The sequence below is a fragment of the Osmerus mordax genome, chromosome 15 (assembly GCF_038355195.1).
Source record: "Osmerus mordax isolate fOsmMor3 chromosome 15, fOsmMor3.pri, whole genome shotgun sequence".
Classification (NCBI taxonomy): domain Eukaryota; kingdom Metazoa; phylum Chordata; class Actinopteri; order Osmeriformes; family Osmeridae; genus Osmerus; species Osmerus mordax.
Genome location: NC_090064.1, coordinates 13,318,732 through 13,346,378, shown reverse-complemented (window position 1 = coordinate 13,346,378; position 27,647 = coordinate 13,318,732). Strand labels below are relative to the sequence as shown.

Below are 27,647 nucleotides of genomic sequence, written 5' to 3'. Positions count from 1 at the left end.
ACTATACAATGTTACCTCTTGGAATGTGTTCAATACCATTAACCGAGCTGGGACTATGTGACGGTTTTTGCATCACTGCAAAGTCTGGTCACGCACCCCCGCGTCTCCAGGGATGGTGCGGTCCGTTGGAGACTTCAACGGGACAGCATAAAAAAAGGGGTAGAGACAAAAGTTAGAGTTGAATGAATGAGAGAAGGGAGAGGGAAGAGAGAAAGTGCTGGACGCAGACTGGCTGTTGACTTGCATAAAGTAGAAAGACTTCTGCAGGACTTTAGCTGAAGTTGATTGATTTATATTTGTAGTAGCCTAGATACCCTACCACAGGATCGGAGCAGAAGCCGTGATCTCCACGCTGAGAGAGATGCGGGTACTCTGCGTGATCGCGATGCTGTGGACAGCTACTGTGGAGTGCCAGCAGAGAGGTGAGCTGGAAATAATACAGTTCCTCCCGACTCTGCACTTTCTATCTGTCCCCTCTCCACGAGGACGCAACTATACCAACGGCTGTTTGCTAGATAGTAAATGCACCTGTGTTGAAGACAATGATAGGCTACATGAAATCTGGTGCATTATTTAATTTAATTATTATACAGATTATTTGGTTTGGGTTGAATATTGTGGTTGAGTGATTAATCAAGTTCTGTAAAAAGCTAGCCTGGGCTCTTACCGCTCATGACTTATCCCATTTATTCAGTTTAATGTATGAAAAGCATCGATAGGCAACGTTTATACTTGTGTTTGTTGAACAAATAGACTTCATTTCTGTTGCAAAAAGAAACAGTTAAAAGTGTTTAGTTTTTTTAAGGGGGAATAAAGTCAGAAACTGCTTATTACACCCCTAATATCATGGTGAGTGGACTCAGGTTATTTTAAATCGGCGTTTTTGTAAATCCTTCATTAGTTTTGTCACTTTAGCAGCGTTCATTCCTAACGGTCTTTACTTAAGAGGTTCCCACGAGAGGAATTCCAACCCATTGTAATGCTGATGAATGACAAAGTCGCCGCCTCCCCCCGGATTCTAGGTCCCGCACAGTCATGCTAACGGACTAGGGCCCTCCGGCAGCGGGCTTACACAGGCCTATAGCCATGACAATCGAGTGGTCATCAAGGAAAAGTTTTAATGCAGATTGTGTCGGTGCAGACGGAGTGCATTTCTCCATGACTTCCACATAAATTGAGAAGTCAATTGTACTGTGTGGTACAGTCACTGTACCACATAAATTGAGAAGTCTGACTTCTCAATTTAATCTTCTGAATCCGTCTGCACCGCACTCCGTCTGCATAGACTTCTCAATTTATGTGGTACAGTCACTGTACCACATAAATTGAAAAGTCAGGGAAACTTCTCAATTTATGTGGAAGTCAGGGAGAAATGCACAGTCTACTAAAAATATAAAATGAAAGATTGAATTTGGCCTAGCACAACCTAGCCCAACATGGCCTATCCAAGCCCAGTTTACCCTGAGCAGACCTGGCCTGGCTGTGTGTGTGCAGGTCCAGTTCTTCCAGCACTTCCTGGGTGGTCCCCCAGGATTCACACCAGACAGACCCTTCACAGCTGCCCACTCTGCCCATCTCCAGGACCAGGATGGTCTGCCCCCATCTGTTTGCCAGGCCATTAGAGCTGTCAATAGTAACACCTGAGGGACTCTAGGGCCTCAGCGGGTTATAACACCCAGGCTAGATTATTCATACAATCCCGAACGATGTGTCACCGTCAACTCTGTCTAGTGTGTGGGTGTGTGTTTGAGGGTGGCCTGGAGTTCTGTGATAATGACAGAGGAGAGATGAGTTTGGCTGGAGGCCATGTCAGTCTGAGAGAGGAGGAGAAAGAGGAGGAGAGCAGTAAAAATCGGATTAGTTTAAACTTGTAGCCACGACTACAAACTACAACTTGTGAGCCGCTGAGCTGATGGGATCTGAAGCGTCCTGGATGGGCTTCCAGACTTCCTGGGCATCCTATGAGTCTCCTGACCTGCAGCTCCCTTTAGACTGGTGGTATCTTTCCCCACAGGCATCAGATACCAGGGTTCCTGCTAATGAGAAACAGCCCAGAGTTTGGAGTCGTACCTCACACTGCTCTGGTCAATGTTATCTCTGGATGCCGCAGCAGAGATCAGTGGGATTGTGTCAGTTGTTATCTCGACCATCTGGCTTTCAGTCAGTCATGAGATGGGGGGTTTGGGGCGGGGTTCTAGAACAGAGGAGGTGTGGGGGGTTCTAGAACAGAGAAGGTGTGGGCGGTTCTAGAACAGAGAAGGTGTGGGGGGATCTAGAACAGAGAAGATGTGGAAGCTTCTAGCACAGAGAAGCCTAGCCCAGCACTGGTTCTAGAACAAAGCTTCATATCTCCACCTGTATTGTTACTCTTGCTCCAATCACCCCATGTCTCAGAGAAGATCCCCACTGAACTGATAGAATCTGATCATTTATAATCTCTGTGCATGTCCTATAGGCCTGCCACTGTCTTGCGTCCACATGCACACACACACACACACACACACACACACACACAATATAACTTTGAAGTTTAAGGCTACTTCTACTTGTCCCCATAAATAAAGAGTCATTAAGCAGCTAGTATGTTTTAGCTCAGCAAACACACTGAGGTGTTCTGCTCCCCTCCCTGGTCTCAACTCCTTTTCCCAGCTCTCTGTTTAGCACTGAATAGATATGACTGAATTAGTCTCTGTGTGTTCTGGCCTTGAGTGACCAAACCCCCCCAGACTGTGTTCTCCAGCCTCATTCCTGACCTGGCTACTAGGTGTTAATCATTAAGACTCCAGTAACACATAGTATCAAGCAGCAAGGCAAGACAAGCACTTTAACCTGTCTGTGTGACTTTCAGATAATACTGGGTATGCTTTGAGAAATATTTTTTCAACCTTTCAAAACTTTTTGTTCACACACAACACAACACCAAAAGTTTGCAGTTTTTCTGAAACATTTTCTTTGATTTTCTTTTTCAACCTTTCAAAACTTTTTCACACACAGTGACAGGAGAGGAGAGAGGAGAAAAGAGAAGCCTAAACAGAATAAAGCAGAGCAGAGTACAGCAGAGTACAGGAGAGTACAGTACAGTCCTCATCAAGTACTCAATGATGAAAAAAAAAAATGTAAATCCTTTTTGGCCACACATATTTGTTCAACTTTTCAAGCTTTTCAAAACCTTTTCACACAAAGGTTTCTAGTTTATACAACACTTTTATCAAAAATATTTTTATTTTTGCCTTCTGCCTTGCTTCCATATTCTGCTAGATCTGACATCATGAATGATTCCATATGTGACAGCATGATACTGTTTATTTAAAACAATAATTGTGCTTTGAATCATTTCAAATGTCAAAATTGCTTGTTCTAGTTTCACTGACGAGAGCTTTTTGATATATTAAATCCTCAGAGTTTTTTTTGCCATGATAACTACCTTCTGTATAAATATAATTAATCTACGTCATCTTTGGCACAGAGAACAACCCTTATTCTGGGGGCCACCAAATGAAGACAGACCCCTAGGACCCAGTACAACTATGGTGTCAAACAAGTCTAGGACTGGAAACAATCCAGGGCAGGAATTGAACCAGGTTAATTTAGCCTTTAATGTTCCTTGTCATTAGTCCAAAGACTCCTTACCTAAGCATGTGTGGCTGTGGGGCTTTTGTGGCCCCTCAGGAATGCTTGTGAGGGAACAGTGGAGGGATTAAAGATAAACAGAGGTATTGGATTATATTACAGCTTTAAAATCAGGACTGGGATTAACATTCAGTGACCCTGAGGCTCTGCTCTCCTGGGAATGACTAGATCCCTGAGGTATAGTAGGATAAAAAATTTTTTCCTTGGATGAAGACTGTTATTATGGATGGAGTTATAACCTCTTGCAGTTTTAATAAGACCCAGTCAGACTGGGGGTCTGGGAGGAGAAGCGGGAATACAAAGCAGTACTTAAGAAAGGCTGGGGCTGTGTGTGTGGTTGTGTGTGTTTGCGTATGTGTGGATGTTTGTGTAGCAGTCTTTGTCTATTGTCCCACACCTGGTCATTTCAGTGCAATGGTGCATGTAAATAACGGAGCATGTGGGGGCCAGTGTGTGTGTGTGTTTAGAGTGAAGGTTGTGCCTGAGATTTGCAAGAAATGAGGTTAGGTTGTGTGCGTGAGAGAGAGACAGATAGAGATCTCTGGACTGTGACAGTTACCATATCATATTACCTTCGGTGTCCTCTCCCCCCCCCCCCCTCCTCCCAGGCCTTTTCCCGGCTATCCTGACCAACCTGGCCAGTAACGCTGACATCAGCACCAACGCCACGTGTGGAGACCCAGAGCCGGAGATGTACTGCAAGCTGGTGGAGCACGTCCCAGGACGACCCATACGCAACCCACAATGCCGCATCTGCGACGCCAACAGCAGCAACCCCAAAGGTAGGACACACACACACACACAGGACCCAGTACCATCCTAGTCATTTGAACCCTTCCTTCAAGAGAGATGGAGATAATTCAGCCCAGCAGTAGCAGTGCCGTTGTGTGTGTGCGCGCTCTCAGACAGATGAGTCAGCCGTATAACACCGACATGCCTCTCTATGGCTGCAGGCTTAGAGGGCTAACATACTCCAGCTGTAAAGCATCACTCGCACGTCAAGAACCATGTCTGCCCTCTCCATCACAGAGCAACATCCAATCACCAACGCCATCGACGGAACCAACAGATGGTGGCAGAGCCCCAGCATAAAGAACGGACGACAGTTCCACTGGGTTACGATCACTCTGGACCTGAGACAGGTAGGAGTCTCTTTCTGTAACTCACACACACACACACGTGTCCAGCGCCTCAGGTAATGTCTGGTACAGATAGAGTCTGGGAGGACTGGTCCAAACAGGCCTGAGACAGCTAAACCACACACACGCATAAGCACACATACACACTCGGTGTCTCGCCTGTTGCCTGACCACTGAACCAGTTGAATCTAGGTTGCAGTAGTGTGGCAGGGTCCGTCGTTTTGCTGCAGGCAGCAGATGAGTCAGGCCTTTTGTCCTGTGGAGGAAGGAGAGGGGGGAGGACAACACAAAGAATAGAATGGGGACTAGGAGGGCAGGAGAAGGAGAGGTTGAAGAGGGAGGAGGATGAGGTGGGTGGGGGGGGGACACTGGATGGGAGACAACAGGAAAGAGAGAAAGGGGAACAGAGCAAAGACAGAGAGAGAGAGAGATAGAGGTAGCGTGTGTGTGTGTGTGTATAAGAGAGGGGGTGGAGGTGCTGGAGATCTCGGTGAAGGACAGTGTCAGCCAACACAGCTGAGTAGACTAGGGCTGTTTGGACAGCAGAGGCTATGTGTAAGTGTGTGTGTGTTTGTGGTGTGTGTCTGTGTGTGTGTGTAAGTGTGTGTGTGTTTGTGTGTGTGTGTGAGAGAGAGGGAGAGAGAGCTTTGCTTCCTGGGGGGGCCAGGATGGAGAGCCAAATGGTGTCTGTCCTGTTTGGTTAGTAAGGTCCTGGTAATGGGATGAAGAGACTGTGGAAGTGGGAGGTGGGACTATCTCTGAGATATTGGTTAATATGGTCTCTCTGGGAGTCTCTGGTCTCTCTCTTTCTTTTTCTGGTTTCTCTTGGTCCCTTTCTCTGGTATCTTTATGCTGTATGCTTTTTAATCTGTGCAATCTTCAATAGTAAGTATGCATACTTTAATATACAGACATATCAGATGAAAAATGTATGTATCAAATATCTTGTCTTTCTCCAAATGTTTCAACATTTGATATAAGTTTATACAATAGGTTTACTAGGCTATATCAAGCACACCTTACAATTTCCTCAGAAATTGTACCCTCTAGAGTTCTCTGATATATTTTTGTCTGGTCTCTCTCTCTTCTCCTTTCCATCCTTCAGTGCTTGATATACATACACAAGGACCTACATCAGAGTAGTTGTTTCCTGTCCCCTAGCAACTGAATCACCTCTAATTACACCATAACTGGATGAAAGTTAACCAGTGTCTGGGGGCTAGGAGCTGGAAAACCACTCTGCTGTCTCTGATATCTCTGTTAGCTTTAATCTGACTTCTCTGTCTACCCTCAACCTCACTCATCAACTGTCCTGGGGAGACGTGGAGGAAAAAGAGAACAAGGGAGAGATATTTGGCTCTGTGAGGATAAAAGTGTCCTCTCTGTTGTAGCTAAGCTGCAAGTAAACAAGCATCCAAATAGTTCTCACTCTTTCTTTCTTCATTTCTCCCTCTCTTTCTCTCTCACATACACACACACAGTTTTAAGGTTGCAGGAAACATCCTTGTAATTATTTTCATATGAAACGAGATCAATCATAAGGTACATTCCTGAGGTCACCTCTGTCTGTGAGTCTTGGGAAGTGTGAGGGGGTCTGAGAGGGGTGATCCCTGGTGATCTACTGTATGAATGTTAAGCAGCAGTGCTCCAGGGGGAGGGGGGCAAAGCCAGGACTCGATTGGTTATTTGGTCGGGATTGGGTGAGGGAGGGAGAGTACTGGTGGCCGAGGGGTTAGAGGGAGATGGGGGGGGGGTGGGGGTGGCAGCGCCGGATGAAAGGGGGTTTGTTTGGTGTGTTTGTAGAAACAGGATTTACAAAGTAGCTGGCTCAGCTAGGCTAGGCCTCACACCCCTGGAGAGAGAAGAGGGAGAGGGAGAGAGTGGGTGTTGCTCTGGATAAGAGCGTCTGCTAAATGAATAAATGTGTCAGTGTGTGTGTGTGTGGGGGGGGGGGGGGGGGGGGGGGGGTCACAGTCCAGAAGGCCTTGTACACTTTTTGACTAGATGTCATGTGACAGTCAATACGGTCATACATTAACAGAGCCACGTGCGTGTGTGTTGGTGTGTGTGTGTGTGTGTGTGTTGGTGTGTGTGTGTGTTGGTGTGTGTGTGTCTTTGAGGGTCAGAGTGAGCTAAACCTGATTAGAATGAGACCTTGTAGCTCCACAGTAACACGAAGATCTCTCTTCTCTATCAGCTAGCCTTGCTCCTACACACATTGTCTATACTCTGGGAAGTCACAATACAGTGTCTGCTGTGTTGACGTGTGTGTAGGGGTGTGTATTTCAGCTTCTATGTGTGTGTGTGTCTCCAGATCTTCCAGGTAGCCTATGTGATCATCAAGGCAGCTAACTCGCCCCGTTCTGGTAACTGGATTCTGGAACGTTCTCTAGACGGCGTGGAGTTCACACCCTGGCAGTACTACGCCATCAGCGACACAGAGTGTCTGACTCACTACAACATCACGCCCCGTCTGGGCCCGCCCACCTACAAGAGAGACGATGAGGTCATCTGTACATCCTACTACTCCCGCCTGGTACCCCTGGAGCATGGAGAGGTAGGTCACCATGGAGACAGTGGGCAGCGGGGTACTGCTGAGGTCATCATTATGGACATGTAATATTATACATATTATATAAGATCTTCTAATTTTCATAAATGTGTTCTGCTCCCCCTTTCCTCGCTCCTGTCCTTTTCTACTCCGTTGCTGCTCCTCCTCCACCTCCCGCTCTCCTCTCCTCCTCCTCCCGCTCTCCTCCACCTCCCGCTCTCCTCTCCTCCACCTCCCCCTCTCCTCCACCTCCTGCTCTCCTCCTCTTCCCGCTCTCCTCCTCCTCCCGCTCTCCTCCACCTCCCGCTCTCCTCTCCTCCACCTCCCGCTCTCCTCCACCTCCTCCCGCTCTCCTCTCCTCCACCTCCCGCTCTCCTCTCTTCCACCTCCCGCTCTCCTCTCCTCCTCCTCCCGCTCTCCTCCTCCTCCCGCTCTCCTCCACCTCCCGCTCTCCTCCACCTCCTCCCGCTCTCCTCTCCTCCACCTCCCGCTCTCCTCTCCTCCACCTCCCGCTCTCCTCTCTTCCACCTCCCGCTCTCCTCTCCTCCACCTCCCGCTCTCCTCTCTTCCACCTCCCGCTCTCCTCTTCCAGATCCACACCTCCCTGATCAACGGCCGCCCCAGTGCTGATGACCTCACCCCTAAGCTGCTGGACTTCACCTCCGCCCGCTACATCAGGCTCCGCCTCCAGAGAATACGCACGCTCAATGCCGACCTCATGACCCTCAGTCACCGGGACCCCAAGGAGCTGGACCCCATCGTCACACGCCGGGTACGCGCACGGGCACAGCCAGGGACAGGATCTGACCACAGCCAGGGACAGGATCTGACCACAGCCAGGGACAGGATCTGACCACAGCCAGGGACAGGATCTGACCACAGCCAGGGAAAGGATCTGACCATGGTTGTCTGAACTGCAAGATATTTTCCGCAGTACTGTACTAACGTGTGTGTTTGGGCTGTACGTGTGTGTCTCCAGTACTACTACTCCATCAAGGACATCTCTGTGGGAGGGATGTGCATCTGCTACGGCCACGCCCAGAGCTGCCCCCTGGACCCCGTCACCAAGGTAACCAGGGCTGCCCCCCGCCCTGCCTGCCCAAAAACACACAGGAGCTGTCAATCATCTTTTGTTCCCCACTCAGAGTGGAACACTAAATCAATGTCTCTGGGAGGGAGCTGGGGGTGTCAAACACACACACACAGACAGACACACACACACACAAAAACAGACAACAACACACACTGTTTATGGGGTCACCTCGAGTTCACTCTTGTTAAGTGATTTAGTTGTTGTTGAACTGTTTCTGAAGGTTATATCGGCAGGACCAGGTTGTTAGTTGTGGGTACTGCCAGAGAGTGCCAGCTCATTAAAGGGGCTGTCACGTTAACAGGGGGATAAGAAAACACACACACACACTCATATGCATACTCATTCAACGTCTTCAAACACATTTCACACTTGCACACACACACTCACACACCTCACACTGGTGCCACCTCACACCCCGCAAGAAGCCATCTCATCTTAGAGTGTGTGTGTGATGGGTGCACAAACAGGAATTTCATGTGTGTTTGCGTATGTGTAACTCCTCCTCTCTCTGTGTCTCGTCCAATCAGAAGTTACAGTGTGAGTGTGAGCATAACACTTGTGGCGAGAGCTGCAACGAGTGTTGCCCTGGATACCACCAGGAACCGTGGCAACCTGGAACCCGCTCTTTCGGGACCACGTGTGAGAGTGAGTCCCCCCCCCCCCACACACACAAATACATACACACACACACAGCCCTCCACCCCGCAAGGGACCATGGACTTTATATAATTACTAAGGCTGGTTTTCTAACCCATCTCCACCCCCTCCCTCCCCCAGAGTGTAACTGCCATGGCAAGGCAGAGGACTGCTACTATAACCAGACGGTGGCTGAGCGCGGTTGGAGCATCAACATGCAGGGTCGTCTGCAAGGGGGGGGCGTGTGCATCTCCTGCACCCAGAACACCACAGGGGTCAACTGTGAGACCTGTGCTGACAGGTTCTACAGACCTCTCTCGGTAAACCCCTCCTCCTTCATCCTCCCCTCCCTCCCTCCCTCCCTCCCTCCCTCCCTCCCTCCCTCCCTCCCTCCCTCCCTCCCTCCCTCCCTCCCTCCCTCCCTCCCTCCCTCCCTCCCTCCCTCCCTCCTTCCCTCCCTCCCTCCCTCCCTCCCTCCCTCCCTCCCCCTTCCTTCATCCTCTTCTTTCTCCCTCCCTTCCTCCTCTCTCTACCCCTCCCTGCCTCTCTTCTCTTGCCCCCCCCAGACCCCACACAGCTTTTGTCCTCCACTCCTCACTGTCTCACATTATTAGTCCAATAAAACCACTCAGCGTGTGTGGCCCTAGTTACTTACACAGCCCAGACCGGCCATTGTAAGTGTCTCTGTACAGGACAGTGTGTCAGCAGACTATGAGTTCAGCTGTGGAATGTGTATCTCCCTGTGTGTGTGTGTGTGTGGTGTGTATATGTGTGTGTGTATGTGTAGGTGTCTCCCTACGACGAGGAGCCCTGTGAGCAGTGTGACTGTGACATGCGAGGGTCCCAGTCTGCGGTCTGTATCAGAGACGAGGAGCACGCCAAGCCAGACCAAGGTCAACACGCCAACACACACACATCTCTTAGCCCTCTCCCTCTGTTTCTCTCTCTCTCTCATATTTTAACTAGACGTGTTGAGCTCATACTGTGTGTGTGTGTGTGTGCAGGTCTGCCGGTGGGACAGTGTGTGTGTAAGGAGGGCTTTGCCGGCCGGCGATGTGACCGCTGTGCGTTTGGATACAGAGATTTCCCCCTGTGCTCTCGCTGTGAGTGCAGCCTGGACGGCAGCCTCAACATTGACCCCTGTCGCCCCTGCATCTGCAAGGTAGCACCTGACTGTCCCTGTCTGTGTATAGGGATGTGCATGTGTGTGTGTACAAACTATAAAGGGATTTATGTGTATATATATGCATGTAGGCATTTGTGTACAGTATGTTTATATTCTTGAAAGCCTTACTCTGTGTTCTCCTCTTGACTGTGTCGTGTGTGTGTGTGTTCCAGGAGAACGTGATGGGTGCCCATTGTGACCTGTGTAAGCAGGGCTTCTTCAACCTGCAGGGCAGCAACCCTGAGGGCTGCACTGAGTGCTTTTGCTTTGGTGTGTCTGGAGTCTGTGAGAGCTCCCCCTGGTCTACCTCACAGGTAACACACACGCACACACTCACAGAAATACAGCACACACACACGCACATACACTACATATAAATACATACACAAACTCTCCTGGGTTTTCAGGTGGTGGTATCCAACGGTTGGCTCCTCCCTTCAACTCATACTTCCTCAGTCTACACTGCCCCCATCGCCGACGATAACAACCTCATCGTCCCCGGCAACACCACGTCTGGTCCTGCCAACCCCTACATCTCCACCTGGGCAGCGCCAGACTCCTTCCTGGGGAACAGAGTAGGTTCCTCTCTCTCTCCTCCTCTCTCTGTTCTTCTATATCTCCTCTTCTCATCTCCTCTTTCTTACCTCTCTTCTCTTGTCTCTCTTTCTCTAAACCCCTCTTTTTCCTTGTCTTTCCCTCGCTCTGTCTTCTTTCTCGCTCTCTTTCTGTCTCTCTGACTCTCTCCTCTTCTCCCCTGTTTCCACTGTCTCTTATCTCTCTCCCAGGGTGTCAGTAATTAATATTAGAGTGTATTAATCTCTGTATTAACAAGCTTCAGCTCCTCGTTAGCCTGTGGAGATCAGAGCTGCTACAATATCCAATTATAATAACCAATTATATATTAACCAATCATCTCTGACATGGCCCTCATTCTCCCCCCCCCCCCCCCCCCCCATACGCTCTCCAGCTGGCGTCCTACGGAGGCTATTTGAACTACAGCGTCGCCTACGACATCTCCATTGACAACGAGGACAAGACTCTGCCATCGCACTTTGACCTGATTATAGAGGTAAGCCCTGACCCTAACCTCAGAGGTCACCAGCAGGAACTCCGCCTATCTGTTCCAGCCAGGCAGCCTACTGATTCTAACCCATGTGTGTGTGTGTGTGTGTGTCTACGTGGTTGTGTGTGTGTGTGTGTCTACGTGGTTGTGTGTGTGTCCCAGGGGAATGGGAGGAGGCTGCTCCAGACCCCACCCCACCAGGTCTTCCTCACGCCCCTACGCGAGCAGCGCGTTGCCGTGGAGATGGTTCCGGAGGCGTTTGTGGACCTGGTGTCGGGGAGGCAGATCCAGAGGGACGAGGTGATGACGGTTCTGGCCGACCTGGCCGGGTTCCGGATCCGAGCCCACCTCAACGCCTCGGCACAGGGTGCCATACGGTGAGACACAGGGCTGCTGTAGTCTCCTCTCCTCCAGGATGGGTCTCTATAGGCTGCTGTAGTCTCCTCTCCTCCAGGATGGGTCTCTATAGGCTGCTGTAGTCTCCTCTCCTCCAGGATGGGTCTCTATAGGCTGCTGTAGTCTCCTCTCCTCCAGGATGGGTCTCTATAGGCTGCTGTAGTCTCCTCTCCTCCAGGATGGGTCTTCATAAACTACAATAGTCTCCTCTCCCAACCCTGCCCCTTTCCCTCTGCCTCCTCCAGGCTCAGTTCTGTGTCTCTGGACATGGCGGACCCCAACGCTGCAAACCCGGTTCTGGCCCGGCCCGTAGAGCAGTGTGAATGTCCCTGGGGCTACGCAGGCACTTCCTGTGAGGTAAGCACCCAGGTCACATGACTGAGGAGGGAGTGTTTAGCTCTACACAGAACCTGCCTTTGAAACGTGGCTGCATGTTGCAGTGAAGTGCTAACAGAGCTGTGTTGTTCATGCGTGTGTGTGTGTTCTCCCTGCAGTACTGCGTCCCAGGGTTCTACCGTGTGGACGGGATCCTGTTCGGAGGGAACTGCCTCCCGTGTGAGTGCAACGAACACGCCTCCCAGTGTGACATCAACGGCGCCTGCCTGGTGAGCCTCCGTACACTCAGACGTAATAGACGTCCAGGCTTTGTGGGTTGGAGTGGAAGCTGTTTGTGTGCTATCCAGGAGCAGGGTTGGAGATTAGACCTCCTGGAGGGTAGCTATCCAGGAGCAGGGTTGGAGATTAGACCTCCTGGAGGGTAGCTATCCAGGAGCAGGGTTGGAGATTAGACCTCCTGGAGGGTAGCTATCCAGGAGCAGGGTTAGAGATTAGACCTACTGGAGGGTAGCTATCCAGGAGCAGGGTTGGAGAGGAGACCTCCTGGAGGGTAGCTATCCAGGAGCAGGGTTGGAGATTAGACCTCCTGGAGGGTAGCTATCCAGGAGCAGGGTTGGAGATTAGACCTACTGGAGGGTAGCTATCCAGGAGCAGGGTTGGAGAGGAGTCCAGACAGCCTCTGTATGTAGTGTGTATCCTCTGCTCAATGTTATGACAGGAGAGGTCAGAGGTCATAGAGAGTTAAGGTCTATGTTCTACATGGTCCTCTCTACATGTTCCTATATGGTTATGATATGACTGCTGCTGAAGAGGGAGCTTCTGCTTACAGACCGAGTCAGGGGCACCAAACACACAGGACGTCTGTCTGTGGAACAGGATCTTCCTCCCACATTCCAGGAAACGTTCTAGACCTTTATTGTTGCCGTGGAGAGTGCCCTGCAGTGTAATGGCATGTGTGTGTTTGCTTACTTTGACTCTGTCTCCTTAAATCTTCTCCAGGACTGTACCCACAATACCACAGGGCCCCACTGCAACCAATGCCAGGCTGGTTACTATGGCGATGCCACAGAGGGTACCCCCGAGGACTGCCAGAGATGTGCCTGCCCGCTCACTCTCGACTCCAACAAGTATGGCTGCCACCACAAGCTGACTGTTTTTTCACAATAGTTTTGTTCATTGGTAACATAAGCTGTCCCTCTGACAGAGAATGACTGCAGTGATTAGGGAAGCTAATTAGTTAGTTAGCCAGCTGATCCCAGGTTTGTGTGATGTCCTCATTGTGCTTCTGTGTCCTGTTACAGTTTCAGCCCCACCTGTGTGCTGGAGGAGCCTGGGAAGGCGTCATGTGACCAGTGTCAGCTAGGATATACAGGAACCAACTGCGAAAGGTGTGAATATGAATCAATCCTGACCCATCTGCCTCCCCTTCCTGTCTGTACTTCCTGCTCTTACCCTGACCTCTGACCTCCCCTTCCCTGCCCTCAGGTGTGCTAACGGTTACCACGGCGACCCCACGGTTCCTGGCCAAGTGTGTGAGGTGTGCGATTGTAACGGCAACGTGGACCGGCGGGAGGCGGGCCATTGTGACAGTGTCACAGGGGCGTGTCTGAAGTGCATTGGTCACACCAGCGGGCGCCAGTGTGAGAGCTGCCAGGACGGTTACTATGGAGACGCCATCACTGCCAAGAACTGCCAACGTAAGAGTTGTTGCGGCCTTCGAAGATTTGGAAGAGAATGTTGAGACAAACCTCAAGACTAGACAAAATACTGGTTTGGGTAAAAACGACCTTGTCTGAGTGACGCCATGGTAATAGATCACATGACATCTGTCTAGATATGACCAGATCTTCTGCATGTGACCCCTGACCTCTGTGGGCTGTAGTTAGTGACCTCCGATCAGCGTCACCCATCCTGGCGAGTGTGTGTGTTTGATGACCTCTTGTCTCTTTCCTATCTCTTCCAGCCTGTGGCTGCCATGGAAACGGCTCGTATTCTGGGATGTGTGACCAGGAGACGGGGCGGTGCAGCTGTAGAGCCAACGTGGACGGGGACAAGTGTGATCATTGTCAGGTAGGAGGCGGAGCCAAGGTGGATCACCCGGGAGAGAGGAGGAGGAGGAGGGAACCAGGAGTAACACTGTTGTCCTGGTTTCTGTTGCTAGGATGGTTTCCATGGCCTGCTGAGTGGCCAAGGCTGTGTGGCCTGTAACTGCAGCCAATCAGCCTCTCTCTCCCAGTCATGTGATGAGGAGGGACGCTGCCAGTGCATCGGGGGCGTGGCCGGGGACAAGTGTGAGCACTGTCACCACGGTTACTACAACTACCAAGACAACGGCTGCACCAGTAAGATCACGTAACCAGTCACCCCAATCAATGGTGTGTTTTTTACACTGAACCGAAGCTAAGAAAATATGATTCTCCTTGATATGATACTCTTTCCCTCTCCCTCAGAGTGTGACTGTGCCCACACCCATGGCAGCTGTCACCGGGACACGGGGGAGTGTATCTGCCCCCCCCACACCGAGGGGGAGAAGTGTGAGATGTGTGAGGAGGGGTACTGGGGTCACGACCCCGTGTCAGGATGCAAGGTACCACCCTGGGACACTTTCTATCATCTCTCACTCTGTCTGTCTATAAGGACACACACCTTTTCTCTGTCTCGTCAGTCTGGGCCTGTTGTCTCACTGATCTACTCCTGTCTGCTTCCTGTCTAGTCATGTGACTGCAGCGAGGCCGGTAGCTCCTCCCTCCAGTGTGACCTCACCGGCGGTCACTGCCTGTGCAGGGCGGAGTTCTCTGGCAGGAGGTGTGACCGCTGTGCCAAGGGCCACCGGGACTACCCACAATGCAAGGCGTGTAACTGCAACGTCAACGGCACCCAGGAGGAGTTCTGTGATGCTGAGCTGGGAGTGTGTGACTGTCAGGAGACCGGGGCCTGCCTCTGCAAGGTGCGTGTGTGAGCGCACACGCGTGTGTGGCTGAGCGGTTAGGGAAGCGGGCTAGTAATCTGAAGGTTGCCAGTTCGATTCCCGGCTGTGCCAAATGACGTTGTGTCCTTGGGCAAGGCACTTCACCCTACTTGCCTCGGGGAGAATGTCCCTGTACTTACTGTAAGTCGCTCTGGATAAGAGCGTCTGCTAAATGACTAAATGTAAATGTAAGAGACAGAAAATGGTGGAGAAAGAGCGACGTTATTCAAACCCCCTTCCCCTGCCTCTGTGTTCTGCAGGTCAACGTGGGCGGAGCAGGTTGTGACGAATGTGTTACGGGTACGTTTGGTTTGTCAGGGGACAACCCTGCGGGGTGCAGCCCCTGCTACTGCTCCGGGGTCTCCCCTGTCTGCGAGGAGCTGGGAGGGATGGTCAGGACGCCGGTACGTACACGCTACCGCCTTCACCTTCCGTGTCCTCGTTAGAACACTGAGGGAGGCTGAGTGGAGCTCGTTAGTTTGCTCTTAATTGGTCGCCATGGGGATGGCGGAGGGGGCGACGCCTAAACAGATGCTGCCTCGTCCTCTGAAACGGAGGAGCCATCTGTGTGGGCCACCAAGCTGCTGCCTCCTGCCCGCCGTGCCAGGTTCAGGGACGGAGAAGGAGAGAGAGGGTGGAGTGAAGGATGGGGAGGGTGGCTGAGCGGTGAGGGAATCGGGCTAGTAATCCGAAGGTAGCCAGTTCGATTCCCGGTCATGCCAACTGACGTTGTGTCCTTGGGCAAGGCACTTCACCCTGCTTGCCTCGGGGGAATGTCCCTGTATTCACTGTAAGTCGCTCTGGATAAGAGCGTCTGCTAAATGACTAAAATGGAGGGTAAAAAGAGAAAGAGGGAGAGAGAGAGAGATAGAAAAACAGTCTTAAGAATCAAGCTATGGTATTTATGTGAAATGTGTTTGTGTGTGTGTGTGTGTTTAGATTACTCTGGGTGAGGATCCAGAGCTGTTGAGGCTGGTGAGTCAGTCTCAGCTGCAGGGTGCAGTGGAGGGGGTCTACCAGCAGGGGGCAGACATGCTGCTGGATACCAGGGAGATACACACACACACGCTGACTGGACCTTACTACTGGAGGCTGCCCTCACAATACCAAGGAAACAAGGTACACACTCACAAACAGTCACTCATTCACACACACACACACACACACACACTCACACACACACACTCATAGTTGATCCCTGTCCTGCTCTCCAGCTGCTGTCGTATGGCGGGAGGCTGTCGTACTCCGTGGCGTTCTACGCCGAGGATGGGACAGGACTAGCCAATCACGAGCCACAGGTTCTAATAAGGGGAGGACACCTGAGGAAGTTGGTCATCTACACCGATCTGGTCGCCCCCGACAATGGGGTCAGAACGCGCCAAGATGTCCCCCTCACTGAGGTACTGAAGCACTGCATGTCATATCAAACACACCCTTAGTCATCACAGTTGTTGAAGATCAAATTAAGGCTCTAGTTTTTTATGTCATAAGAAGTGCTAGTTTAACCTGAATTCTCAGGTCCTGTGTTAGTTACAGTGTCAGTCTGTTGAGTGAATGTATGTGTGTGTGTTTGTGTCCCACAGCACCAGTGGAAGTATTTTAACTCGGTCTCAGAGAAGGCTGTGAGCCATGTTGACTTCCTGTCTGTGCTCAGCAAAGTAGAGTACGTTATCATCAAGGCTTCCTATGGCACAGGGATGCAGCAGAGCAGGTCAGAACACCCACACACACACACACACACACACCCACGCACACACACACACACCCATGCATACACACACACACACCCACGCACACACACACGCACACAAACACACCCATGCATACACACACACCCATGCATACACACACACCCACGCACACACACACACCCACACACACACACCCACGCATACACACACGCATGCACACGTGACCAACCTGTGTGTCTCTGTAGGATTGCCAACATCACCATGGAAACGGCATTGGATGTGGAGGACAGTTCTGAAGACGGGGATGTGGCCAGTCTGATAGAGAGCTGTGAATGTCCTGCTGGCTACGCTGGACTGTCCTGCCAGGTACACACACACATCCACACGCACACACACACACACTGTATCCTGTACTGTATCGGTCAGTGATAGCCCCTCCCCCTTTGTGTTGTCCAATAGGAGTGTGCTCCAGGGTACTACCGCCAGCCCGTGTCAGAGCTGGACCTGACAGTCTCCAGGAGGCCCCTCATGCAGCCCTGTGTGCCCTGTCGCTGTAGCAACCACAGCCTGGCCTGCGACACAGACACTGGGGAATGCCTGGTAACACACACATGCATACACATGCATACACAGGGATGCATGCACACACACACACACACACAGGGATGCTCACACACTTACCCAAGCATACACTCAGCCGTAAGCTGTCATACACACACATTCATCATCTGTTTACATGGTGGGTTTGTTTGTTTCGTCTCTCAGGGCTGCCAGCACCACACTGCCGGGGGGCACTGTAACGTGTGTGCCCCAGGGTACTATGGCCAGGTGAAGGGTTCAGTCAGTGACTGCTCCCTTTGTGCCTGCCCCCTGAAGGAAAACAGGTACACCTTCCCCCATGTTAATTCTGCTCTCTTAGTTGAACAGGTTTGAAACCTTCATATAGGTGTGAGGTGTCATAGGTGTCATAGAGGAGTGATAGAGGAAGTGATCTGTTATCATGATTTATATGTGTGTGTGTGTGTGTGTGTGTGTAGTTTCAGTCCAACGTGTGCTCTGGATGGCCTGCTAGGAGACTTCCTTTGTGAGGCCTGTCAGCCTGGCTATGAGGGACGCTACTGCGAGAGGTGACACACTCTACCCAGCACACACTCCTCTACACACACTCCGAACACTCCACACACTCGGTCAAACCCTCACACACAGTCTCTGATTAACAAGAGCTCTCTCTCCCCGCACACAGGTGTTCGATGGGTTACTATGGTAACCCCTCGCTTGCGGGGGGGCGTTGTCAGCCCTGTCAGTGCAGCGAGTCGGGGTCGCTCCACGCCGCGTGCGACGCCCTGACTGGCCAGTGTGAGTGCAGGCCAGGGGTCAGAGGTCATCTGTGTGATCAGTGTCAGGAGAGACACGTCCTGGAAGGAGACGTGTGTGTCTGTGAGTGTACCCTGATCTCCACACACACACACATAATCAACACAGCAATCTAGAGGTCCTAACCTGCCTGTTTTCCAGCATGTGCTGATCAGTGTACGGGTGTGCTGCTGGACGACCTGGAGGAAGTGGAGCGCTCCTTCCTGTCTATCAACCTGACCGGGGTCATCCTGGCGCCCTACATGGTCCTGGTCTCCCTTGAGAACGACACCAGAGATGTCCTGGTGAGACAACACACACACACACCACGCTTTTCCACGCCAGACCTGAACTCACACCGATGTGATGAGCCACACTCTCAAACTCATAAAACTTTTACTTCCTGATCACTCCTCCTCTCTCCTTCTCCCCCCTGCTCACTCCTCCTCTCTCCACCAGTCTCTGCTGTCCTGGGAGAAGAGTCCAGCCTATCATCTGGACCAAGCTGAGGCACAGCTTGACAACCTGAACAGGACCATGAACTCCCTCCTACAGCAGGTAGGCCCCCCTCAACAACATGACGACAGCAGGTTAGCCCGCTGCTCACAGCAGACGCACTGCATGTCTGTATGTTAGAGGACTGGCGGCTGGTCTCAAACCCCCATCTTCTGATTGGCCAGGCCACTCGTCTGTCAGCTGATGTTGAGGAAGTGGACCGGTCCACCTTCAGTCGCCTTACCCAGGGTACACTACTCCTGGAGAACATCGACAACATTCACACCAGCATTCAGGGTAGGTCAACAACGATAACAAGAATAAAAACATCATCGTGTGTTTATGCTGCCAACCGCTGAACACTGTTCTAATCCTGATTGGTCCAGCCCTGGCAAAGGAGGCGGGGCATCTGAATAGAACAGAGGAGGCGGTGCTTGACGAGGCCAATCGCAGGCGTCTTCTGGGAGAGGCGGCGGCCATGTTGGAAAGCATCAGGAAGGTGGACCTCACTCCCAGCAGCACCCTTGTTGCTAAGGAACAAAGGTCAGGCATAGACCACATCTCTTTCAAACCTCTTGCGCTCATACCCAGTCACCAGTCACAATAAATCAGATGCATTCTGCCAAGCAGGGATGCTGAGGCTCTGCTCCAGGTGGTGCAGCAGGACCTCCAGGACCAGCAGGGGGCGCTGGAGAACCGGAGCCAGGCCGTGGCCTCCTCCCTGTCCCTCCACTCAGAGCAGCTAGAGGGCGCCAGCGCTCTCCTCAGCAGCGCCAGCCAGCAGATCAACCTCACACACACTCTTCTAGAGCGCATACCCACCCTGCAGGCCCTCTACCAGGTCAGGATACACACTCTACACATCACTTACTACAATAAGAAGAACAACAATAATATGTGATATGTCCAAATCTCTAATATCAAACTGAATGACTCGTAATTAATTACACTATGTATATGTGTCCACGTGTGTGTGTGTGTGTGTGAATGTGTGTATGTGTGTGAAGGACCTCCAGCAGAACGTGAGCAGACAGAACCAGACGTTGGAGCAGCAGCTGGAACAGATGCAGGAGATCCTGGCTGAGGCCGTCGACCTGGTCCAGGACACCACCAACATCACCTATGTAAGACTGCACACACGATACACACAAAGACACACAGAACTCATACATGACGTATACACTTTACGTGTGTATGATACATGTACAAACCTCCCAAGCTTTTCAAATAGGAATATTCTTTAGCCCAAGACACTTTCTGAATTGAGTTAATAAATAAAACACACCCCAAACCAGCTGACTACAGTGGGTGTTCTGACAGGGCGTGTTTGTTTTGTGTGCCTGCAGCAGCTGGAGGTGTCGAGGGAGCAGGTGGAGCAGTGCCGGCCCATGCTGAGGAAGCATGTGGACAGCCTGGTGATGGACCTGAGGAGCAGAGATGCTCTTGAGCTGGTCTACCGGGCAGAAGACCACGCCCAAGACCTCAGCAAGCAGGCTGCTGAGCTGCACAGGTCGTGTATGAGAATGTGTGTGTGTCTTGAGGGTGTGTACGTGTGTGGGTTTCTGAAGCTGACGTGGTGTGTGTGTGTGTGTGTCCAGGCTGCTGGCGGAGGTGCGTAACTCCTCCCTGAACGCCACCAGTGCCGCCCAGGCCAACAGCAACATCAGAACAGACGTCCAGGCAGCGCAGGACCAGGCCCTGAGCGCTCACGCCGCCAGTGACCAGGCCCTCAACATGGTACCATCACCACTCCACACCGATATGTTATAGATCATATCTACTTTATGGCTTCCTTCAGCAAACAGAGATACATCAGCTTCTTTCCATGCGCCCCCGTTTGATCAAAACAACTCGTCCGTTAAACACTTGGCCGTTCTGTGTGTGTTTTAGACGATCCAATCACAGCCATTACTGACTGAGCAGGGGGCGGAGACAGTCCAGCGCAGCAATGCCGTCCTGGAGGAAAGTCTGGCTCTGAACCACACTGCTGAAGGTGAGTCTGACACACACACACACACACTGCTGAAGGTGAGTCTGACACACACACACACACACTGCTGAAGGTGAGTCTGACACACACACACACACACTGCTGAGGGTGAGTCTGACACACACACACACACACTGCTGAGGGTGAGTCTGACACACACACACACACACTGCTGAAGGTGAGTCTGACACACACACACACACACACTGCTGAAGGTGAGTCTGACACACACACACACACACTGCTGAGGGTGAGTCTGACACACACACACACACACACTGCTGAAGGTGAGTCTGACACACACACACACACACACTGCTGAAGGTGAGTCTGACACACACACACACACACACTGCTGAAGGTGAGTCTGACACACACACACACACACACTGCTGAAGGTGAGTCTGACACACACACACACACACACTGCTGAAGGTGAGTCTGACACACACACACACACACTGCTGAAGGTGAGTCTGACACACACACACACACACACTGCTGAGGGTCAGTCAGACAGACAGACACACCTAAACTGGAAACACCAATGTGATGTTGGGAGTTGTGTATTTGTCTCTTTGCAGGTCTTGTGGTCAACATGACCGCCGCCTCATCCAGACTGGCCGTGGTGAAAGAGAGCGTTCGTAACGCCTCTCGGCTCCTCCCTGACCACTCCGCCCTGCTCGTCGGCCTGGCCAACGGGACCAGCGAGGTGGTGCAGGGGGCCAAGCAGCAGATCGCGGTGGCCGGGGCCAGCCTGCAGAGGGCGCTGGAGAGGCTGGAGGTGCTGAGGGAGAGGCTGGAGGAGTCTGGGGCGGCCGTGGCCCGGGCCAACACCTCCGTCACAGCCACCAACACTCTGGTGTCTGACTCACACAGCACAGGTGGGTCTGGAGCGACCACACAGGGGGTGGGGGTGGGTGGGGGGCAAATACTTGGATGAGCCCATGTGCCTGAGGCAGTGTTCGCTCTGTGGAGAGTGAGAGGCTGTTGTTGTTGTGGTTGCTGACGTCATCTCCTCCGTGTGTCCAGCGAGCGCTGCCGAGCAGAAGCTCCAGGAGGCGGAGTCTCGGACAGAGAGGCTCATGGAGCGGCTCAAGCCGCTAAGGATGCTGGGAGAAAACCTGGGACGCAACCTGTCGGACATCAGAGAGATGATCAACCAGGCTCGCAAGCAGGCTGCTTCTGTCAGTACACACACACACGCACGCGCACGCACGCACACAGTCTCCTCGTCTCTAACCCTCCGCCCCTGGTGTGTGTGTTCCTGGTGTGTGTGTTCCTGGTGTGTGTGTTCCTGGTGTGTGTGTTCCTCAGATCAAGGTGGCCGTGCAGGCAGACAGGGACTGTGTGAGAGCGTACAGACCAGAGGTCTCCTCCAGCAACTACAACAGTCTGACCCTCACGCTGAAGACAACACAACCTGACAACCTGCTCTTCTACATGGGCTCCCCCGCCACTGTGAGGCTTACTCACACACAAACACACACACACACACACACACACAAACCCACTCTTACACAGACTTAACTTTAATTCTGTGTTTCCCTGTGTGTGTCAGGTGGATTACCTGGCTTTAGAGATGCATGCTGGGAAGGTGGCATTGCTGTGGAACACGGGGTCAGGCCACACCCGTCTGGAACACCCTGACATCACCATCAACGACAACAGCTGGCATCGCATCAACGTCACACGGTATGATACAGTAGAGCGCAGTACAACACAGTAGATCAACACAACAAATCTCCAGCATGGTTCTGACACGTGTGTGCTCTGTCACCATGGTCCATCCCAGGTTTGGTCGTCATGGCAGCCTGACAGTGCACCGGCTGGAGTCTGAGCCGTTACGGGTGGTGAAGGGCTCGTCACCGGGAGACGCTACTGTCATGGACGTCAACAACTCCACCCTCATCTACGTGGGAGGGCTGGGGGAGAGGATCATGGTAGGGAAGCAACCTACTCTGGCCTAGCTCCTTCTACAGTCTAACTCCTCCCACCCCATCGTAGCCCCTCCCCCTCTGACCCAGCTCCTCCTCTCTCTCTCGGTAGACTCCTCCAGAGCTGAAGCAGAGGTTCTTCCGGGGTTGCCTAGGCGACGCTGTCCTCAACGAGAGGAACATCGGCCTGTGGAACTATGCTGAGAGAGAGGGAGCCTGCAAGGGCTGCTTCATGAGGTACACACACCCACACACACACACACACCCACACACACACACATACACACTATTCGTCTCTCTCCTCCCAAACCCTCCCTCCCTCTCTAACCTCATCCTTCTCTCCTCTTTTGCTCTCCCCTCTCCCCCTCCTCCATCCTCCCTCCTCCAGCCCCCAGTCAGAGGAGACATCGTTCCACTTTGACGGCAGTGGGTACTCAGTGCTGGAGAAGCCTCTTCGCCCCACCGCCACCTTCATCGTCCTGCTCTTCAAAACCCTCTCTCCCAACGGCCTGCTGCTCTACCTGGCCTCCAACGGCACTGTACGTACACACACACACACGCATACACACACACACATATACACACACACACACACACAGTGATGCACAGTGAGTGACGTGTGTGTTCCTGTGTTCCAGAGGGACTTCCTGTCCATCGAGCTTGTGGAGGGCAGGGTGCGTCTGACCTTTGAACTAGGGTCAGGTCCTCTGCCTCTGACTTCTACGAGAGCCTACAACACTGGAGTCTGGTACAAGATCACCCTGCAGAGGAACAAGCGCAAAGGTGAACCCCTCTCCTCCCTTCACATCTCCTGGGTTACCTGTCTGTGATGTCACATTAACCCCTCCTCTCCCTCCACGTCTCCTAGGTTACCTGTCAGTCATGGCTGCTGACAACTCGTCAGAGAAGGAGATCCTGGAGGGAGAGTCTCCAGGCTCCGCCTCCGACCTAAACCGTTCCGACCGTGACCCAATCTACATCGGGGGCCTGCCCATGTCTCGACCAATCAGGTACGCAGAGAACTGCGACTACAGGTGCCATTGGCTCAATCTAGGCTCGATCTTCCTAATGCGTGTGGAACCATCTCTGATGATGTCCTTCCCCAGGAGGCAGGTGGTGGCCCGCTCATATGTGGGCTGTATCAAGAACATGGAGATCGCCCGCTCCAACTTCGACCTGCTCCGAGACTCGTACGGCGTGAAGAAAGGCTGTGTGCTGGAGGTACCTGGGAGCACCTTCTCCCTCTCTGCACCCGCTTCGTTCCTCTCTGTCCATCCATCTCCATCTAAAGACTCCATCCCTTCTTCTCTATCCATCTGTCTTCTATCTCTCTCCATCCAACCCCGCGCATTTGTTTGGTTTAGGTTTAACCTACTAACACACCTCTCTTTACATGGCTCTTTTCCAGCAGCACAAAATCAACTAAAGAAAGATAAAAAAAAAAAAACATTTAGTTCAAATGTTTGTGTGTGTTTGTGCTCCAGCCTATCCGTAGTGTGTCGGTGCTGAGAGAGGGCTTTGTGGAGCTGGGTCCTGTCGCCCTCGGCCAGCAGGGGGAGCTGTTTCTGACCTTCTCCACCAGGAACGACACTGGCGTTATCCTGGCCGGCTTCAGCCGGGCGGCCACACGCCAGCGCAGACAGACACGCCAGGTAGATATAAACCTGTCTAGATCTGACACCAATGTACTTTATAGACATAGATTTGGGGGTCAGCTGGCTGAGCGGTTAGGGAATTGGGCTTTTAATCAGATGGTTGCCGGTTTGATCCCCGACCGTACAAAATGATGTAGTGTCCCTGTGCAAGGCACTTCACCCTACTTGCCTCGGGGAGAATGTCCCTGTACTTTTAAGTCGCTCTGGATAAGAGTGTCTGCTAAATGACTAAATGTAAATTTGACATGGATCCGTGTGTGTGTGTACTCTAGCCCTTCCTAGCAGTGCAGCTGGTTTCGGGGAAGTTGGAGGTGCAGGTGTGCATCGTGGAGGGGGGCAGCGTCCACAAGACGGTGGTCAAACCTCGGACCGGAACATTCTCCGACGGGCTAGAACACTCTCTCATCCTTCACAGGAACCGGAAGTGAGTGTCGCCATGGAGACTCCCCTTGGGAGACCTGACTCGGGGTCAGAATAGCAGACAGGCATGCAGGCTTGTCGTATCTTGAGTGGTGTGCGTGTTTTTCAGGACTCTGACAGTGCGGGTGGATGAGGACCATCAGGAGTCGATGCGTCTGTCTCAGTCGTCTGAGCGGGCCGTTCTGTCTCTGACAGCCGTGTTCCTGGGAGGCCTCCCCCCGTCCGAGGGAGACGCCGCCCTCAGAACCACCGCCTCCTTCCACGGCTGCCTCAGGAACCTCGCCCTCAACGCCGTGTAAGGAGCACATGCAGTCTCCTGGCCTTCTGGTCTACTCGTGTCTTGTGTGGTCAAACTGTGTGTTTGACTACAAACACACATACATAGTGTGTGTATGTGTGTGTGTGAGGTTCTGACTGTGTGTGCTCTGTCTCCCAGGCTAGTGGACCTATCCAGGGCGGTCCGGTACCAGGGAGTGGACCTGGACAGCTGTCTGCTGGAGGAGAGGGCTGGCAGGATCCTCATACCTGACGACCCAGAGCCAGAACCCACCCCCGACCCCGCCCCCGCCCTCCCCCCACCCCCACCCCCCACAGGGCTCAGCACGCTCACAACAGGGCCCCTCACGGTAGGACACACACTGTCACACACTCTTACGCAGACACACACTCACATATACGCTGGCACACTCACACGCTCTGTTTGATGATTGGTTGTCGTCTCACTGTAGTGCGCGTCGGAGGAGGAGGAGCCTGGCGTGATGGGCGACGCCCACCACTTTGGTGTCTCCAGACACAGTCACATGGTTGTGAGCATCCATCCCAACCATGTCAGGAAGAGGTAACCATGGCGAACATTCAGTACTGAGAGCTATCCCATGGGGTTGCATTATTTGGCCAGAGTGCTTCTTAACTGTTTGAATCTATTATTCATTAGGAGGTCATGCACTTCTGAGATTCAACAGAGATCATGTTACACACACACACACACACACACACACACACACACACACACACACAGATAGTAACAAACACGCAATAGCTAGTCCACAGTACGTTTGTCCAAGCCTGGTCAAGTGACCTCCTCTCCTCTCTCCTCTAGTTTCTCTCTGAAGCTCTCAGTGCGTACCTCTGTCCAGAGTGGTCTGCTCTACTACATGGCTCATGCCAACCAGATGGACTACGCCACTCTGCAGCTGCAGGGGGGACACCTGGTCTTCACCTGCGACCTGGGCAAGGGCCCTGCCTCCGCCTCCCTCCCCTTGCTCGTCAACGATGGACACTGGCACACGGTGGGTAGCCCCAAGGCATGCTGGGAAGGGACGGGTAGACACAGGCCTCATCTATAATGACAACGATTGTTAAACTGTGTGTGTGTGTGTGTGTGTGTGTGTAGGTGAAGACGGACTTTAACAAGAAGACTGCGGTGCTGAGTGTGGACGGGCAGTCTTCAGCAGCGGTCCAGATCAGAGGGAACACTCTGGATGTAGAGAGCCAGCTGTATCTGGGAGGGCTCCCACACACCTACACCGCCAAGAAGATAGGAAACGTGGGTCTCACACACAACCACACACACTCCTACACACCTACACACACACACACAACCACACACACTCCTACACACCTACACACACAACCACACACACTCCTACACACCTACACACAACCACACACACTCCTACACACCTACACACACAACCACACTCACACCTACACTCCTACACACCTACACACACACACACACACAACCACACACACTCCTACACACCTACACACACACACACACAACCACACACACTCCTACACACCTACACACACACACACACAACCACACACACTCCTACACACCTACACACACACACACACAACCACACTCACACCTACACACACAACCACACTCACACCTACACACCTACACATACAACCACACTCACACCTACACACACGCTCAAACACTCACATCCCCACACACACTCTTTTACACAGCTAGTGCTTATAGAGCTGTTGTTCTCTCTGTTCCCAGGTGACCCACAGTCTGGTGGGGTGTATTCAGTCAGTGATGCTGAACGGTGTGAAGCTCAATACCCAGAATCCCCTGGCCCACCATGGCTCCGCCCCCTGCTTCACACACGCCCAGAAGGGCTCCTTCTTCAATGGGTCGGGCCACGCCGCCCTCAGTGAGTCCCTTCTCTAACTCCTCCACCTCCCCCTCCAGCTCCTCCCGTGTCCTCCTCTACATTAGACACACTCAGGAAGGTGAGTGTGTGTGTGTCTCTAACCGAGTCTCCTCCATCTGCAGTGCGTGACGGTTACAAGGTGGGCTCAGACGTGTCGGTGTCGCTGCAGTTCCGTACCTGGGCACCAGAGGGCGTGCTGCTGGGGGTGAGCAGCGCCAAGGTGGACGCCATCGGCCTGGAGATCACCAACGGACAGGTGGGCGGAGCCGTCTGGGTGGAGGCAGGGGGGGGGGGGGGCGAGGGGGATCCCTCACGTCGCTCTGTGAATGGCGTCTTAGCAGAAACGATGTTGAAATAACAGTGGCTTGTTCTTTTGTTTATGTCTTGACACCCCCCTCCCTCCTCCCTCCTCCCCTCAGGTGGTGTTCCACGTGAACAACGGAGCGGGTCGTGTATCGGTGGCGTCAGTGCGCGGCTCCCGGCTGTGTGACGGCCTGTGGCACACCCTGCTGGCCAGGAAGACCAAGAACAGCCTGAGACTGACCCTGGATGGAGTCACGACCCTGACGCAGAACCCCCACCCTCAGTCCACCTCCGCCGAGACCAACGACCCCGTTTACGTGGGGGGCTTCCCTGGTACGCACCCCCCCCCCACACACTAGCGCACACACACACCTTTGTGCATGTTCAGCAATTCATCACGCTCACATTCATTCTCCTGTCTCTCTCTTTCCTCCTCCTGCCCTCCTGCCCCTGCTCCTCCCCCCCCCTCCTCCTCAGTTGGCGTAAAGCAGAACTGTCTGACCACCAGGAGCTCATTCCGAGGATGCATGCGGAACATTCATCTCATCAAGGGTCATGTGACCGACGAGCTGGACCTCAGTACCGCCTTCTCTCTGATGGGGGTCACCCCACACTCCTGTCCTGCTAGTGCTGCCTAACAACCATACCATGA

At 52.6% G+C, this 27,647-nt stretch overlaps 1 protein-coding gene across 1 annotated transcript; it reads left to right on the top strand.

The window, feature by feature from the left end:
- The first annotated feature begins 358 nt into the window (after positions 1 to 358).
- Positions 359 to 27,633, top strand: lama1 (laminin, alpha 1). Its single transcript, XM_067251693.1, has 62 exons — positions 359 to 422; positions 4,239 to 4,412; positions 4,660 to 4,772; positions 7,084 to 7,326; positions 7,913 to 8,092; positions 8,300 to 8,389; positions 8,941 to 9,058; positions 9,191 to 9,369; positions 9,837 to 9,942; positions 10,054 to 10,211; positions 10,388 to 10,528; positions 10,622 to 10,789; positions 11,182 to 11,283; positions 11,440 to 11,654; positions 11,919 to 12,030; positions 12,168 to 12,278; positions 13,009 to 13,136; positions 13,311 to 13,397; positions 13,495 to 13,706; positions 13,973 to 14,079; positions 14,171 to 14,351; positions 14,460 to 14,596; positions 14,723 to 14,956; positions 15,238 to 15,381; positions 15,917 to 16,096; positions 16,192 to 16,377; positions 16,561 to 16,688; positions 16,914 to 17,034; positions 17,128 to 17,268; positions 17,434 to 17,552; positions 17,706 to 17,795; positions 17,912 to 18,105; positions 18,184 to 18,326; positions 18,481 to 18,579; positions 18,702 to 18,813; positions 18,903 to 19,059; positions 19,147 to 19,357; positions 19,524 to 19,640; positions 19,863 to 20,026; positions 20,115 to 20,253; positions 20,407 to 20,509; positions 21,091 to 21,390; positions 21,539 to 21,693; positions 21,824 to 21,967; positions 22,068 to 22,201; positions 22,302 to 22,449; positions 22,556 to 22,680; positions 22,832 to 22,982; positions 23,082 to 23,226; positions 23,312 to 23,453; positions 23,550 to 23,664; positions 23,928 to 24,095; positions 24,371 to 24,522; positions 24,628 to 24,813; positions 24,955 to 25,144; positions 25,247 to 25,356; positions 25,618 to 25,807; positions 25,912 to 26,064; positions 26,539 to 26,692; positions 26,815 to 26,948; positions 27,112 to 27,328; positions 27,473 to 27,633. The coding sequence occupies exons 1-62, from the start codon at positions 362 to 364 to the stop codon at positions 27,631 to 27,633; spliced, it is 9,279 nt and encodes a 3,092-aa protein (XP_067107794.1). The 5' UTR covers positions 359 to 361.
- Positions 27,634 to 27,647: the final 14 nt, after the last annotated feature.

Excerpts from the sequence above, each read along its gene's own strand:
- lama1 (XM_067251693.1), top strand. The coding sequence starts at position 362 with ATGCGGGTACTCTGCGTGATCGCGATGCTGTGGACAGCTACTGTGGAG. Across the intron at positions 17,269-17,433 it reads CAGACACTGGGGAATGCCTG|GGCTGCCAGCACCACACTGC; the intron begins GTAACACACACA and ends TTCGTCTCTCAG. Across the intron at positions 19,358-19,523 it reads CCCTGCAGGCCCTCTACCAG|GACCTCCAGCAGAACGTGAG; the intron begins GTCAGGATACAC and ends ATGTGTGTGAAG.